Here is a 16,365-nt window from a genome sequence, read left to right as displayed (position 1 = left end):
AAATGTGATTCAGTATTTTGCAGCAAACGTTTGCTGTGTTTGTGTGTGCCTGTTCTCTGTGTGGTCTAACACATCTTTTGTTTTACTGACATGGCTTAAATACCTCTGGGCTGCTTCTGAAGCTGAGCTGTCTCTGGTTGGCTTGCAGCTATCCAGATCAGACTGTTTCTTGATATAGATTAACTCAGGAGTTCCTGGGTTCTTATGCTTTTGATAATCTTTATATCTCTGTGGCAAAAAAATTAGCTGCTGCAGAGTTGATGGAATTATGCAACAGAACCTAATGTTTAGCTGGTTAAAAAGCCAAAGTAATAGAGAACACTGAATTTAGACTAAGAAACTACAGGTGTTGTAAATATAAAAATATTTTCTTGAAGCTTTGAGTCCTGGCTCTCTGCCACAATGAGAGCATTCCCTTCCTTTGTTAATAAATTCAAGTCAAACTATATAGTAGAGGAAAGCTTACACTGAACTAGTTTGGACATGTTAGGAAGGGTGACATGGAAAAGTATCAAATTTGGTTTATTTGGAGGAGAAAAACTTTAATATTTCAGTTTTTCAGAAGGGCAAATTCTTTGAATGAAGTAGTGAGTAAATGTTCTAGGAGATTTCTGTAGTTAACTCTATTACTTGTGCACTCAAAAACAAGAGGAATAGTAGCTGTTGACAGCACTTTCAATACATAATGTAAAACTACAGAAAAGCAAGAGGAAAAAAAATTAAATGCTTTCTCTTTTTCCTAGTTTCTCCTTTGGATGAGGATCAGAGATCTGACTGACGCGTGTGTTGTTTTGGGAACCAAAGTGCAGTCCAAAGAGTGACACAAATATTTCAGTCCTTGATGAACATAAGGGATAGAAAGCAGTGATGTGGCAGAACTGAAAAGGGATGCCCTCAAGAGACCATTATATTTGTTCCATGCAACTTCCTTAGTTTTTCTCCTCGGACTGCATTTTCTGTTTTTCCAGTGGAAAAAAAAGAGCTATAGAGTAAGGACTTTTGCTGTCTTCATGTTAGGTAGCCCTCTCAACCACCTTGCAAGAGTTCAGTTAAGATTTAGACCTGGTTTTAATTTCTCAGTGCACAAATACAGTGATTTTTTTCTTCACTAATGAAATGAAGCTCAGGATTCCTGTATAGCATGAACTGGGAACACCAGTTGTACAACCAGACATGATATAGCTGAGCTTGCGCTTGTATCCTGTACAAGCTCTAGGTTTTTTGTTCCTTTAAACTATTCAGATGAGTGGGAATGTTCTGCTGTCTAACTTCTGTCGGTGCTTAATTTTTACGTTTTTTTAGCTAATTTGTGGCCCTCCCCTCCATCCATAGGTTTCTCTTGGTTCTTCAGCTGACAGGCTAGTTGTATTGTTGACTGCCGGTGGTACCTGTACTTCTCGGTAATTTTGAGTAGTGCCCCATTTGCTAATTCAATTTGACTTTTCCACAGCCCAGAAGGACTTACTGATGTTCGGGCTGTGGCATAAAGGCCAGTCCATTGTTTTGATGGTTGTCAGTTCTCTGTAATCTAAATGGAACAAGTTTTTACGTTTCTTACAGGTCCCTGAAGTCTTTCATTTTCTTTTCCTGTACCTGGTTCAATGAAAGATCTCTGCACCTTCAGACTTAAAATTCAGTTGACCTGCTTGAAGCAGGAGAGACTATTCAGCTTCTGCAACTCAATCATTGTCACAGAACTGTTCTTACCAACACTGAAATATGTGATACATATATTTAGATCTTTTCTTAACCAAAACTTGTTACATCTTCCAGTCCTCAAAGAAGGACAGTAGCCAGAAGTCAGTAGGTAAATGTGCTGCTTTGCTTGCTTGGGGTCATGGCATGGATGACCTTTTGGATCACATAATCCTGACAGCCTGAGCATTCCTGTAGCAAGTACTGCTGTGCATCTTTTCAAAGGTGTTTTCAGTGTCCTTACTGCCTGTGGGAACTTGTCAATCTTCTGGTTGCAGATAATGAGTATTTGAACTGCCAGTTAGCAATAAGAGATTACATATGTAGACTTTTTTGCTCTTCTTCCTTCCTCTTTCATACGGAGACTTTCTCTTCACAGTTGTCTGTGTTGTTACACATCTATGCATAACTGTAGTCTGGAAACATATGTAGTGGTTACCTCCTCTCAGGCTCTTAGCCACTCATTTTGCTGTTCTGTCAAGGTGGCCTTCAGCACTGCCACTCTCTTGGCAAGAGGGGTAGGCAAAGGCTGACCTCTTCAAAGTCGGGGAAAGGGAAAGATGACTTCCTAATGTAGCAAGGCCTGAAGTTTGCCTTAATTTTCTGATGGCTGTTTGTTGTAAGGTAGTAGAACAGGGAATAACTCCTGTTCCTTGACTGATTTATTTTACTTTTTTTTCTCTATGTTGAAATCACTTCAGTGATTCCAGAGAAGCTGAATTAAAAGAACTCTTCCATTGTAGATGAATCTAGGAAGAATATTTTACTGGAGTTTTTCTGTATTTTTGCCAACTTGGAAAATTATTCTCTGGCTAAGAGCTTACATATTGCCCTAAGATATTCAGTGTAAAAATGGGTATACGAGCTGGTCCTAATCTATAATATCTTCAGAGACTACACTCCTTTGAAGTTTGTAGCTTACATGCCCATTTTTCTTACTTCTTCCTGTTAGTCTAAGTTACTGGATTGTGGTTTTGAGGAACCAAAGGGGGAGGGAGGGCTTTCTGAGCTCTGTGTGATGTCAGGGAGGAGCTGGGCCGTAGTTGTTATCTCTTCTTCTCTCAGAGCATTTGTGCTTGGAAGGGACGGAGAATGTGTCCTTGGGTATGTGTACATCTTACACAGATCTGAAGTCTCAAGTTACTTGAAATGACATCTATGGCATGAATTTTTAAAGTTCCTGATATTCTGTTAGTGTCTTCTTTACATGCTTTTATATATGGTGATGCTTTGATACCTCAATGGTGATTTTTTTTTTTTTTGTTTCCCTTTCACCTTTGTTCAGGGTAGCTCTTGTGGTTCACCTTTGGCTCAGGATTCACTGTGTTTTGTCAACATGGTTAGCAATTGTCACCTCTCAGAAGAGAGCTGTCTGGTGTAATTCGAGGTCCTACTTTCGGCAGATGATTGGACCGTACTATCTCAGGAGATTCTTTCCAGCCAAGGCTTTTTTGAATAATTGTGACTTTACTCTTGCACTTAGTTGAACTCTGCATCAAAAAGACATCTGGTCTGAAGAGAAGTTTGCCCCTGAATGCTGTTAAACTCTGCTTGTCTTCCCATCAATACCTTATTAATGTCTTCCTAGAGAAGTGACAGAAGTGATGCAGCTATATAAATCTGCAGAAATTTTGTTCCGGAGTTGTAGAAATCTATTTCCTTATGACTGTACATGCTTGTTTCCAGAAGAAGCTTCCTTGATACCTGCTTGTCTGTCTTCTTAGCAGTGAGGTAATGTTACATCATTAGAGGGATGTAGAGTCTTGTTTATCCTGGAGATTTTTATGTACATTCTGAATTTGCTCTAGGGTGTCTGTGTTTGTAGTTCTGTATGTGTAGTTCTCTAATTTTTCTCTAGCATTGGAAAAGGAAAATACAAAAAGAATAGAGTCCAGCCTAATATGTGATGCAGTATGATTTTGTGTGGTTTCTGTATTAAAGGAAGTTATTCTGATGAAAGTCACCATGTGAGTTTTACATCGTTAGATGCAGTGCAGCAAGGAAGCTTTAGTGCACTCTGGCATCTTTGAATCATGAAGACAACTTATTCATGGGGAGAAGGTAGAAATGGGAACGAATAAGGAAATTAAGTGTTAGCTTGGGTCTTCCTATGTTGAAAGAAGAAAAGTTTGTAATTTTCTTAAGGCTCAGTGGTTTCATGCAACTGAATAACTCGGGGATTTACATGAATGCAGATGAAATGCATACACCTTACTGTGCCTTGCAGCTCATGGGAGAATGTATTTTCCCCTTGTTTGTGTGTAGAACTTTTCTATCATGAAGAGGGGAGGGATGATGAGGATTTAGGACATGTTGGAGAAAGTTTTTCTCGGAAGCTTTTAGTATGTTATTGTATCCACTCCCTAAAATTCTTCCATGAACTACTTCTACACCCAGAAGGGACAAGAGGCTGCTGAACTGAAAAGACAAACTTTTGCCTGTGTGGGGCTTGAAAATCTGTTTAAGCTGAGGACTTCAGTAGAAAGGGAACAATGAGGAGTGGATAACTCTTGAATTTGGAAAGTATAGGAAGGGAGAATATTGTGTCAAAACCAGCTGCAGAAGACTGAGTTTAAAGCAGCTCCTTGGACTAAAAAGTCGTCTTGTTTTAAGTCAACTATTGAAATGGAAGTAGTAATTGAGTACTTGCAAGTGCCTGCTTGTAAGGCGAGTAAAAAGGTGTGTATGTCTGCAGGTAAATGAGGAGAACCTTGTGCACAGTGAGCAAAAATGAGGTGCAGCTGAGATCAGTTGAAAATGATGTAAATCTGAAACAATTCAGCAGTTACTAAACCGTAGGCAGTAATTTCTTCAGTTTAGTCACAATTGAAGTCTGAGCTCTTAAATGTGTTGTATGGTTATATATTTAGAGTGTTGCTTCTATCTTAAGTGACAAGATTTATCACAGAAACAGCTGATCATGTAAATTAATGTTGTCTACACTGAAGTAAAGGAATATAAATCTTGAATCTTAGGCTTAATATTTTCTGATATGTATGCTGAACTCTGGGTTCTGATGGCAAGATGTGCAACCTGCTGAAAGAAAATGTTCTGAACTTGCAAGGTATATAAACATCCTCCTGTCTTTTCCTTCTACCCCTCCTGTTGCCTAATACTGGCTTTAGGGCAGTAAGTCTGTACAATTTTGAGGAGCTGGATTGATGTAGCAACATTAAATAAGGCACCAGGTTTTTTGGGCTAAACTATGAGAGAGGAAGGATGCTGACCAGTGTACTTAGCTCAACTCCAAGCAGGTAACAAGTATTATAATGGAGGATTATAGGCACAGGTTCTAGGTATATCCTGAAATATTCAGGAGAGTGCAAGAATCTGAAAAAAATCTCTCGCATTGCCAAGTTTTTGCAAGGAACTTCAAGCCCAAGACCAAAACAAAACTACCACCCAAAACAACAGAACAAATCCAAATCAAACAAACACCCCAAAGTTTCAGAGCTTATGCAAGTAGATTAAGAAGGCTCTTGTGGAAGAGTTCAGTTCATTTTTTACAGGTATTGTTACTGATTTGCCATATTACCCTGTAGTGGCCCTAGAGCGTGTTGGAGTTCTTCAGTTTACTCATTGTCTTGTTCTCTCATAGCCTGTGTCAGGGTAGCTACATTAGCTCCTAGTATCCTGCAGGGAGTGATTTGGATGCTAAGCAAAGGCTGATACAGGCTTGTTGTGTAGTTCTCTGTTTTCCCAGTTTGCTTCAAAAACATGGAAGCCTGTTAGTAGTTTCTTGTTGGCTTTTCCACGAGAAGAAAGGTAAAGGCTTCACTGCAAGGTAACAGGTGATTTTTGTCTTGTGTTCCTATACAACCTCTCTGAGCCATATGTTGATCATAGATTAGCTATAGTGTTTGCAATGAATATGTTAAGTCTACATAAATTATTTCTAGTTGCTTTCCTGTGCAGTAACAAAGATGACTTTAAATAGCAATCAAATAGTGTTCGCTGAAACTCAGAAATACTATGCAGCATAGTAAGCACTAGATACCAGTGTTGTTACACAGCTTCAAAAGATATGTTGTGGGTTTATATGAAATGCTGGCCTTTGGAATTCATCCTCATTCTAAAGAGTCTGCTGATGATGAGAACCTCTGCAGGCCCTTGCTTTGGCATCATCATAGCTAGGAATATGGAGTTATGAAACATTACCTAAAAAGGCTTGTGTGCAGATAACTTTATACTAGAAGGGGACCTGAGCTTAAAAATTCCAAAATAGCATTGTCTGTTGTGGAAGCATGGAGGTCTGATGGAGGGTTGTAGCTTTTTGTTACAGTAGGTGTGAGGAAGAATCAGTGTAGTTGAGGAAATTGTCTTAAAATCTGGCAGGACTGCACTGGTGCATTTGGCTGGTCTCTACTGAGTTGTACTTTTTTTTTTTGAATGTAGGTGTCTGATGATGGAAAAAAGCCAAGTGCTTGGAGTGAGCTCAGAGATAGAGGGACAAGTCTGAATGAGAACAGCTGAGATTTAGGAACCTCTGGGCTCTTCTCTTGTTGTTTTAGGATGAGGAAGGCACAGTTGTGAAAATGTTTCCTCATTGCTGGACTAACTGGGCACATGGTATTGTGTGGCTTGCAGTGAGACTTAAGTTAGCATTTTGATGTTAAAGGTCACAGCTGAGTCACAAAGCTGTATTATATTTAAAAGCAAACTGGGAGTCATATGGTAACAAGTACACAATAAGAAATGTACTTAAGTTGAGAGGTATCAATATAGAAGATAACTCTGGACATCATCTTGACTTGACAGATGCCTTACAGGATAAAACAGTTGTCATTTCATTCTTCTGCACAGCTGAAAATACCGTGTGTATGACAACACCTTGTGCTACATAACTTCTAAGCACAGACGACTTAAAGTGTCTGGCTAAACCCTATGCCATGGTTTAATCCCAGCCAGCAGCCAAGCATCAGGCAGCTGCTTGCTCACTCCCCTTCCAGAGGGATGGGAAAGGGAATTGGAAGGGTAAAAACTGGAAAACTTGTGGGTTGAGGTATAAGAGTCTAATCGGAAAAGCAAAAGCCATGCATACAAGCAAAGCAAGGCAAAGAATTGACTGCTTCCCATTGTTGAGCAGGTGTTCAGCTTTCTCCAGGAGAGACAAACACCATCACTTTAAATATCCTCCCCTTCCTCCTCCTTCTTCCCAGTTGAAATACTGAGTCATGTGGTCTGTAATACCTCTGGTCAGTTTGGGTCACCTCTCCTCACTGGGTCTCGTCCCAGCCTCCCATGCACCTCAAGCCTCCTCACCAGCATGACTAACAGGTACAGAAGGTAGTAAAGGCCTCTCTAAAGGTTCTGCCTAAGCACTTTTCACCAATAACTAAAACATCTGTATTATCAAAACTGTGCTCTATTATCAGTGCTGTGTTCAACAGAAATCCAAAACACAGCCTTGCAGCAGCCACTTTAGAGTAAATTCAGGTTTGTCAGAGACAAAAGCAGCGCACCAGGCAGATCAGTGTTAAACTAAAGTTTCTCTTGGGAGGGCTAGGATTGCCTGTGTGATGTTTTCTTCAGCTGACTCTTGCGATGGTGGGTGGAGAAGCCCATGTTCCGGCCCTAGGTGGGAAAGTGCATGGCTAACTTAGCAGAGGTCTAGGTGAGCACTGCTTCTTGTTGAGTGAAACCTGCTGGAATGCACATTTTAATCGTACAAGGTGAGACAGTAGTTCTGTGGCAACCATTTTGTGGTATGACTGAAAATTTGACATTAGTACAGTTTCAGTGCCAGCTGACCTTTGTGCAGAAGGGAGTGCTACTCCCTCCTTTTAAAAAAAGTGCACAAAGTGTGCCTCATTTTTGATAGTAGAGAGGTTGTTTTTTTGATTTGGTGTTTGAATACAAGGAAATAAAAAGAGAATGCACAGAAACATTTGACAGTGCCTGTGACTGACTTCAGCTGGACCCCCTAGGTGCTGAGCCCTTGCTCAGCTTTCAGCCTGGTTAATGCTAGGCTTTGTTTCTTCAATTGCTGTTCTGAAGAGAATGCTGCCACATAGGAACTTGACTGGTCTGGCTACACCAGCAAGCTGGCATGATTTCCAGCAGTTGCAAGCTTTTTCTGTTTTGTTGTCAATCTTTTTGTGCTCTAAAGTATAAGAAGTTGTAGATTGACGATGATACGTGTCACTGAAAAGCTTTAAAACTTTCCGTTAGTGGGAATATTGGCTTTGATTAAGGAGTTTGAATAAGAGGAAACAATTGTGAAGAGGGTAAGGTCACCTTTTGAGTAGTAGTGTTTATAGCTTTCTTAGCTTGGTCATCAGGACTTCTATCTAAGAGGTTCATCAAACAACTGTTTTTTGTGGGAATGTGTATTTTGTGCTTTACTTATATTCTTTCAAATTCCTAAGCGTAAGGTAAAAATAAACCCCAACCAAAACAAATGAAGATAAAAGTGATTAGTTAATTCTACTTTGTGCTTGTGTTTTGCTGCTATGTTGGACTTCTTAGTAGAAGAACATGAAAAGAAGAAGTAGAAGAAAGTAGAAGAACATGAAAAACTTTCAAAAGATGCTTTTGGCTCTTGTGATGTGGGGATTAGGATGGGGAGCAATTCTTCTGCCTAACTTGTGTTCTTACTCACTTCCTGGAAATATTTAAAGTATTTCTGGCATGCTGACTGACCTTTCAGTATTAGGTTGTATTATTACAGTGTAACAAGACTGAATCTGAGCTAGCAGAATCCTGATCAATAATTTCCTGTGCTGCACAGGTGTATGGATGATATATGCGTTCCTTGTAGCATCATATGTGAGGTAATGGTTTGGATAATGTGAGTTCATATGCCTGGTTTCTTAAGGCCTACAGTAAAACTGCATCATTTAGGATTCTTTCTTTGTCCCCTCTTCCCCTCCTGTCACCTTTGTTCACTTCTATGAGCCCTTTTCATAAGAATAGAAAACTATGTTCAGCTATTCAGTTTTTACTGACAGTGCCAGATCTTGAAAATTATTTCATTGGAGACATTTGAATTTGAATATGAAGTTGTAGTGTTTTAAACTTTTTCCTGACAGATGCCTTGCTTACTGTGCTCTGGATACCAAATCAGTATATAGACCACTGAGTTCATCAACTTGGGTTACTTTCCCTCTTACAGTTTCTTTTTTTCACCTGTGAATACCTTTTTTACCAGATTCCACAAAATTAGAAACAGTAAAACTGGATTTGCTGGTTGTGGTCCTGTTGCTATGCTCTACATGGAAATACCAATTTAGCGCAGGATACAGAAGTCACCTCTCTTCACTGAGGAATTAACCGAGGCTTGTTCTTGAAATATGTCTGTTTCAGAGGACTGTGGATGGGGGTTATGGTAGTCTTTAATAAACAACTTTAATAAACAAAATAATATCTGTAGACCTCTAACAGTCACAAAGCAATACCAACACTAGTAATACAAAGCCATCATAGCTAATTTTTTAAAAATTGTATGCACTCATTAATCCTTCTGTCTCAAATACCTTTTCCCTTTAATTTAGCTCTCATGAGCAGAACTTCCTGATTATAAAGCTAGATTTTTTTTCCCCTGAATGACCATGGATCTTGCTTTATGCAAATGAAAGTTGCATAAATCACACTGGAGAAAGAGGCTGTTTGGAAAGCACTGTAGTTGTTGTGAATACTGCTTCTTATTTCTGAAATGGGCTTTATAATCTCCTACAGTGAAAGTTAAAATACTTGAATACTGTTGCTGTCTATCAAGCACTGAGATTTTCCTTAATGTTGATAAACACAGATGCTCCTAAATTGCATTTGTCCTGTCTCCTTATAATTAGAGAAGCCTGCTAGAAAGGAAGCGTGTCATCACAAAATCATAGAGGAGTTTGTAGTTTGGGTTGGAAGGGATCTTTAAAGGCCATTTAGTTCAGTATGCTATATATACCGAAACCTAGTTGCTCTGTATTAAGGTTTTACATGTCTTGAAGAACCTTGTCCATGTGTCTTTTAACTAAAGATTGTTTCAAAGTTTTTGTCTTCAGTTTTTGCTTAAACGGTAGCATTTTACATTGGTCTCTGGAGGTGTGGTGGTGAGTCTTCATGCCACGTATCTTATGGCTCTTCCTCTCTTGTCTTTCAGTGAATGATAGTGTCTAGAAAGGGTATGTCCCTTCAGGAGAGAGGTGCCAATGTCCAACCGGCCTAGTAACAATCCAGGGGGGTCACTGCGACGTTCACAGAGGAACACTGCCGGGGCCCAGCCACAAGACGACGCAGTAGGAGGAAGGTATGACTGCTCTCTATGACTGTTCAAATGTGTAACAGTGAAATGCATGTCATTTAGAGAATGTTTTCCACCCTGCAATCCAAGCACTGAAACTTCCATAAAATCTTTTTGCCCCTGAAATGCTACCTGTACTGTTACAGCATGGGATAAGCCCATGAATAACTCACTACCATACATGTTCAGCTACAATAGCAGTAGTAGAGCTAGCTATAGGGGGAAAAAGCTGTTTTCCATAAATCACATGTGGTAACAAATTCTTTCTGTCTTTTGTGCTGATATTAAAAATATGGGAGGGGGATGACAGGGAGAGTAAGTTACTGGGAATCTGGGAAAATGTTCCTCTGTGACAAGACTGAATAACTGGTACTCTGTTACCTTTGCACTGCATATAAATCCTGTGCAGATGTTGAATAATTCAAGAGAAAAAGGTTTGCCATCATTTAATATGCCTGATACAGTGAGCAAGTGGACCAGATTGTATTTTCTCTGTAAGTGGTTGCCTCTGCAGTGCAGAGCAAAGAAGATCCTTAAAACTGTTCCATGGATGACTGTACTGCTACTGCTGTGAGTGAATCCTGGATGAGTATAAGTGTGTCTTTAACTTTGTTAGAAGATCAGTCTAATGAAGAAAGGTTATAGTGTGATGGTAGGCAAATCTGTCTATTTTGCTCCTTCAGATACATTACTGATGCAGTTGTTGAATATGTGTACCTTGGGCTTGATTTTTTTTTTTTTTTTTTGAGTGAGTATTAAAATATTACAGGTCAGTGGCACAAAAGCTTTTTGCTATGAAGGGACTGGGCTATAAAGTTTATGAAGGTGTGGTGTATTTCTTACTAGTATCAAGTCTAACTGAGAACAAGTTGAACAATTGTTGAATGGGTGAAGAAGGCCAACTTCTAAGGAACTTTGGGGAGAATGCAATCTGAAAAATGCAGTTTCACCCTCTCTAAACTAGTCTACTGTACAAGTGGAAGAGCAGATAATAAATACAAGGCTTCTCCCCTCAAATAATGTGGCATAAGGAAGGGGAAGTTCCTGCCTTATATAGCTGATTATTTTGTAAGCTAGAATTGGTTTTGGAGAGTAGCTCTTTTAACAGAGGCATAGTGAGACCTTCGTTCCCTTCTGCCCATTCTGTTTGTCTCTGCATCTCAGTGGATGTTTAAATTAGGTATTGCCCTACCAACTCTTTCCTTTTACATGGAACTTCCCCTGGAGTGAATAAAGCTCTGCCTAGAATAAAGGATTGGAGGCAAGTTGTTTGGAGATGAAATGGGGGATTCTTCTTTAGATATCTACTTCAGATTTTACAGTAGAATGCCAAGGAGAAGCTCCACAGTGAGTGAGTCAGACAAACTGAAGCATTTTGAGGGGTAGCACTGTTTTCTTTTAAGCGAGTCACTCATCCACTGTTTTGGTGCATTGTGATCTGTTATGCTGTCATACATTGATTGAAGCTTTAGTTGTCTGAAATGACTGGACCTCTTCCACCCCTCACCAGATCTGTGCCAGACTTCCATGAACGAGAGTGTTTTGCACTTTTAAACTGTTAGACTTTTATCAGAATGAGAGTTCCTTGCTGAAATAAGCAGGATGGAAGAAGCTTACAGTCCTCTTTGAATCTGGGTCTCTTTAGAACAGGACATCCCCTGCCTTTGCATTTCTGAGCAAATATTTTGAACTGGCAAGGCCTATAAAAAGGCCTGGTTGAAGCATGGTGGTTAATATAAAATCTAAAATGAATTTGTCTTCTTTTACTGTCATCAGCATCTCCTTTTTAATAAGGTGCTGGGCAGAAATGGCTATTGTACAAGGACTAATGTAAGATAGATTTGTCAGGTCCTTACAAAATTTATGGATGACACGGCAAGAGGCAGGCTCTCAGATAACAGTTTTTAGCTGGTGCCTGTCTTTGGACACAAACCTCATCCATACATCTAGCATGCAGGTATAGTATGTTTCAGTTCTGCTGCTAAGCAGCATGCAGGAAGGTCTAGAATTCACAGCTTGATGTGTCTTGTTATGCCTTGCTGTACTCCAGTGATAAACACTGCTTTCACTGCTATATTAAAAAACCCAACAAAACCCTGAACAAGCACAACAAAAAACAGTATAACTTTTCTTACACTGTGGAGTTTTTTGGGATGCCTGAGACAATTTATTTTCAGTCGTTCTTGCATTTGTCATCAGTGAAATGAAACTCTTCAGTTTCAGTGGTAAAATCGCTTAAATAGAATAAACAAACTGTGGAAAGACTAATTTCAGTAGTATGCTCACATTGTGGAAATAACTGAACTTGGGATGTATCTGTGTTAGTATTTCAGTTGGAGCTGGGAATGTTCTTTTGAAGCCAATCAGTCATCCTCACCTGCTGTGTTTTGGCTAATGTGGAAGGGTCTTGGAGCACTTGTACTGGAATCCTTTTGGATGAAACTGAGCTGAAAGTTGTGTTCTGTGAGAGCAGTTTGCGTATGCTGGTCACTTGTGGTTGTAATATGGTATGCTTTGAAGTAGAAATGATTGAATGCAGAGGTGGTGGACACTGATCCTTAATGGCAACTGTCTTGCTTTATAGATTTTCTTCTGTTGATCCATACTACTTGTTGATGTTGTACAGACTGTGAGATTTTATTCAGCCACTTTATTAGATCCATGTATTTCTTGCCCTCCCCCAATAAACAACAAGCCAATACACAAAGATTGAAAACTCCCACTTCCCCCCTTTGCCAATAAAAAAGACTGAATTTGACAGTAATGTAACTCTGTAGAGGATTGTTGCTTCATGCCTAAAATTAGCCACAAAGTTTGTAAGCAGACTTAAGGGCCACGCCTTCTGAAGTGTTGGAGGTTACTTCACTTTGGTCATAGATATGCAATCATAACCCTTCCAGCAAGGACAGGTTTCGATACTGTCTGAACTTGTGTATTTGATTGCATTTCTGCTTTGTATAAATAGCTTTCTCTGTGCTGGAAATGCAACAGCTTTTTTTTCAAAGCTTTTTTTGTGGCTGAAGTGTGTGCATTTTCAAAATACAAATTAAGTGACGAAAGCTTGGAGAGTTTATGCAGTTTGTCATTTGTAATTTCAGACTTTGGTGTGAAGACCAATAATCCAAGGTAGGTGTGTGGTATGGCCAGATGGCCTTGTAATAGCATTAGAGTTGCCTTGATCTCTTTTATGCTCTGGCTGGAGTGAATGCAAGAGACTTTAGTTGATAAAGGTGTTAAAAAAGAGAGAGTCAGAAGAATCATAGTGCTGCCAAGCTGAAGTGCTAATGTATGTCTCTCTATAATCTTTGACAGTTCTACAGCTTAAAGGTCTTTTGTTAAAACTCTGCCAATTTAACTTGCTGAGCTGCTACTGTTTACTTGTATGAAGGTCTTGAAAATTCCAAACTTCTCTCATCTGTTTTAAAAGCACAATCTCCCTCCTGTTACATTGAGTATTGACAGACTGGCTTAACCTGGAAGTAACAATGCAAACCCATTTTCTTCTAGACTGGGCTTGTTTGATGTCCCCATAATGTCAGTACTTGAGTCACAATGAGCAGGGGACGCTTGTAATGGTTTTCTACTGGAGTTCTACCAGCAATTCATACTCAGCACAGTAACTTGATAGGAGCTTTTACAGTTTGATTTTTAAGTGCATTGTTTAAAGGTACAAGCAATAATCCTAGGCTCAAGGAAGTGTAGAAAGACAGAGGTTGTTTATTTGCAATTTGTACTGTAACAGTGATGTGTGCTTTTCTCTAAAAGAAGAAAGGGGTCTGTATTTGAAAAGGGGTATATGAGCTGGTGGCGTTGTCATTCCCTCCCCATGTATGCATGTAAGCAAATTGGCCTTAGTGAAGTTGGACTAATGTGATTGTTCACTTTCTGTTGTCAGTAGTTATGTTGCAATAACTGTGCTTTGGATGAATTTTAGCTCTTGTGGGTATTATAGTTCTTACTAGTTTTACTACTATTTGGAAAAGTATTTAGTGTTTACCTTCAAATGTAGAATTACTGCTACGATTGTACCTTCAGACAGGGCTCATGCTGTACCATTCTAAAGTGTCTCTTGGAGCACTCTCCACTGAAAAGTGACTGCAGGTTTTTAAGGAAGCAATAATGATGCTCAAGTTTCCTGTTGATGTAGGGGTCTTCTTGACAGGGGTGTAATTAGCACTGACTCTATGATGCAGAAGGCTGCACTACTGCTTTATTTTTCTGTTCTATATTAACACTATATTCTTAAGAAACTCGTAACTTTTTCTGGCTTGTCTGATACAGTTTTGACTTCATTGGTTAACTAACTAAAACATAACTACCTCTTGGTAAACAAATCTCTATAACACAGTTTACGTTTGTCTAGCAACAAGTGCAGCAAGTGGAGATAAGAATTGTTTTAATTCTTTCTTTGAGCTTTCTTAGAGTTTCTCACAGCCTTCCCCAGGAAAAATGCCTGGGAAGGCCTGTACCTGCTCTCTGTGGTCAGAGAGCGGCTGCTACAGTTTCCCTTTGCAGCAGTAAACTGAAGCAGATGTGTTAATGAAGCTGTCTTTTCATAGGGGTAGGAGGAGGAGGTGGAAGGTACTTACTGTCATTTTCATAACTGCATATTGACATTGTTACCCTGTGTGTTGAAGAATTGTGCCCTTCTGGCTTAGTTCCCAGTGATGCCATAGGATTTACTTTGAATGGGAGCAATTTGGAAGTGGTATTGTGAAGCACACAATAAGATCTTTTCTGGACATGGAGCAGTTGATTGTTCCTTTCAGTTGTGAGCACTGTTTCACTATATTGGTATAGAGTAATGGAAGTGGTCCCATGTACTAGAACTTTCTTTACCAGTGCTGCAAATTTATTGTTTTTATTAGTGGCATTAAATGACAGTGGTGGTTATTTTTTGCCTGTTATTAGTCTAAAGTAATCTTTAGGAGTAGTAGTATTTAAGTAGCATATTGCTTTGACATAAATAACTGCTATGCTGTTGTTCTATATGAAAGTAGGATACTTTACTTATAAAGTTTAATGTTTTGGAATAAAATATATACATGTTCTTTTGTATTTGGAATTGAAGGCTAAATGATAAATGAGATCATTGTTGGCTGTGTGTAGGACTTTGATATAAGCAGAAAGAGTGCTTTTGTCAGTTATATTGCTTTTGTTCTAAACAGGATTTGGTTTTGGACCAGTCTTGGTCCAAACTGGTAAGAACTTGTGTGAGACCTGTAAAAAATGAAATATAATGTTTGAGTTGGTGGAGAGGACATTTAAGTATTTTTGAAGAGAGAAAGTAGGTGTTTTTCCACAGCTTTTTTCATCTGTGCTATTGCCTTTTTCTTAATCACATTTTTGACCGAAATAAAAGAATAGGTTTTGCAGACTTTGTTTGGAAGCATTTAATAGTTCACTTTCAGCTGCTGAGGGACATGACGTAGATTAAACACTTTGTTTATTATCTAACTTCAAAAGGTTTTTTTAATATGCACAGAGTAACTCTCTGAGAACAGGTTCTAGTTGGTTCTTTGTTATGGTATTGCTCAGAGCTGGCATTTTCCACCGTATTGTTTATATAACACAGCAAGCTAAATGGTGGTTATCATGTCAACTTCTGTATATTTTTGTTTCTCTAAACTTGAGTGTCTGCCTGTGAACTAAAATCTGCATCAGCAGACAGCTTTGCCCAGTTGAATGAAGCCTTGGAGTTGTTTATGAAACTGTCTGTAAGTTTGGGGAGGGAAGGAAAACAAAAAAAACCCTACAAAACACAGCTTGAAGGTTCAGCAGGAGCTCAGTCTTTCTGGAGGTGCCCCTGAGAGTGGAAATGGAAGAATGCAAGCTCATAAATACTTAGCTCATGATATTTTGTCATTAATGAGGAACTTAGTCTCTGAAAACACTTCTTGCTGGAATGACAGTTCCTAATGAATGGTACATTAATGGAAAAGACTGAAGAACTTGTAATTGTAAGTTACAAGTGAAAAGCCTTGGTTTATAGACCAAAATACATGTAGCTTACAACCTTAAAATCAGCCTTCCAGTTGTGTATATATCTTCTATAGCACTTGATTGCTCTGCAAGCATTGCTTATTCTGACCTTTACCGACTGTTCAAACTACCTTTGTATGTGAGTTAACTTCTTTAAGGAGACCTTAAGTAAGCTGTCACAACTTAAATATAAATTGAGACAATGATACTTGTTGATGCATGGTTAAAGTTTTTACCTTAATCCTGTAATCAAATTCTCAGTGTTCTTGTTGTTGTATAAACCTGAGAGAAGAGTTCATGTCATGTTCCTGGTGACTGACATGCTACTGCATGCACAGTTGCTATTGCATTGTGGGCCTTTTTGTAATTCATGCAAGGTGAATGGTTAAACTCACAGTGAGACGTGAGAGCACAGTAGGTGTTTTAAAATTAAAAAGAAATCTGAGTTGTGACTC

At 39.1% G+C, this 16,365-nt stretch overlaps 1 protein-coding gene across 11 annotated transcripts in view; it reads left to right on the top strand.

The window, feature by feature from the left end:
- TRIP12 (thyroid hormone receptor interactor 12) overlaps positions 1-16,365 on the top strand; it is an 81,045-nt gene that overhangs the window by 17,550 nt on the left and 47,130 nt on the right. For 10 of the 11 annotated variants that reach the window (XM_038146351.1, XM_038146355.1, XM_038146348.1 and 7 more), the window contains exon 2: positions 9,788-9,934. In XM_038146351.1, the coding sequence (XP_038002279.1) occupies positions 9,837-9,934 (98 nt within the window). In that variant the 5' untranslated portion in view covers positions 9,788-9,836. Of the gene's footprint in view, positions 1-9,787; positions 9,935-16,365 lie in introns of those variants that run through there. The other variant, XM_038146359.1, reaches the window with a different exon arrangement.

Source organism: Motacilla alba, chromosome 9 (genome assembly GCF_015832195.1).
Source record: "Motacilla alba alba isolate MOTALB_02 chromosome 9, Motacilla_alba_V1.0_pri, whole genome shotgun sequence".
NCBI lineage: Eukaryota > Metazoa > Chordata > Aves > Passeriformes > Motacillidae > Motacilla > Motacilla alba.
This window is presented reverse-complemented; position numbering and strand designations above follow the sequence as displayed.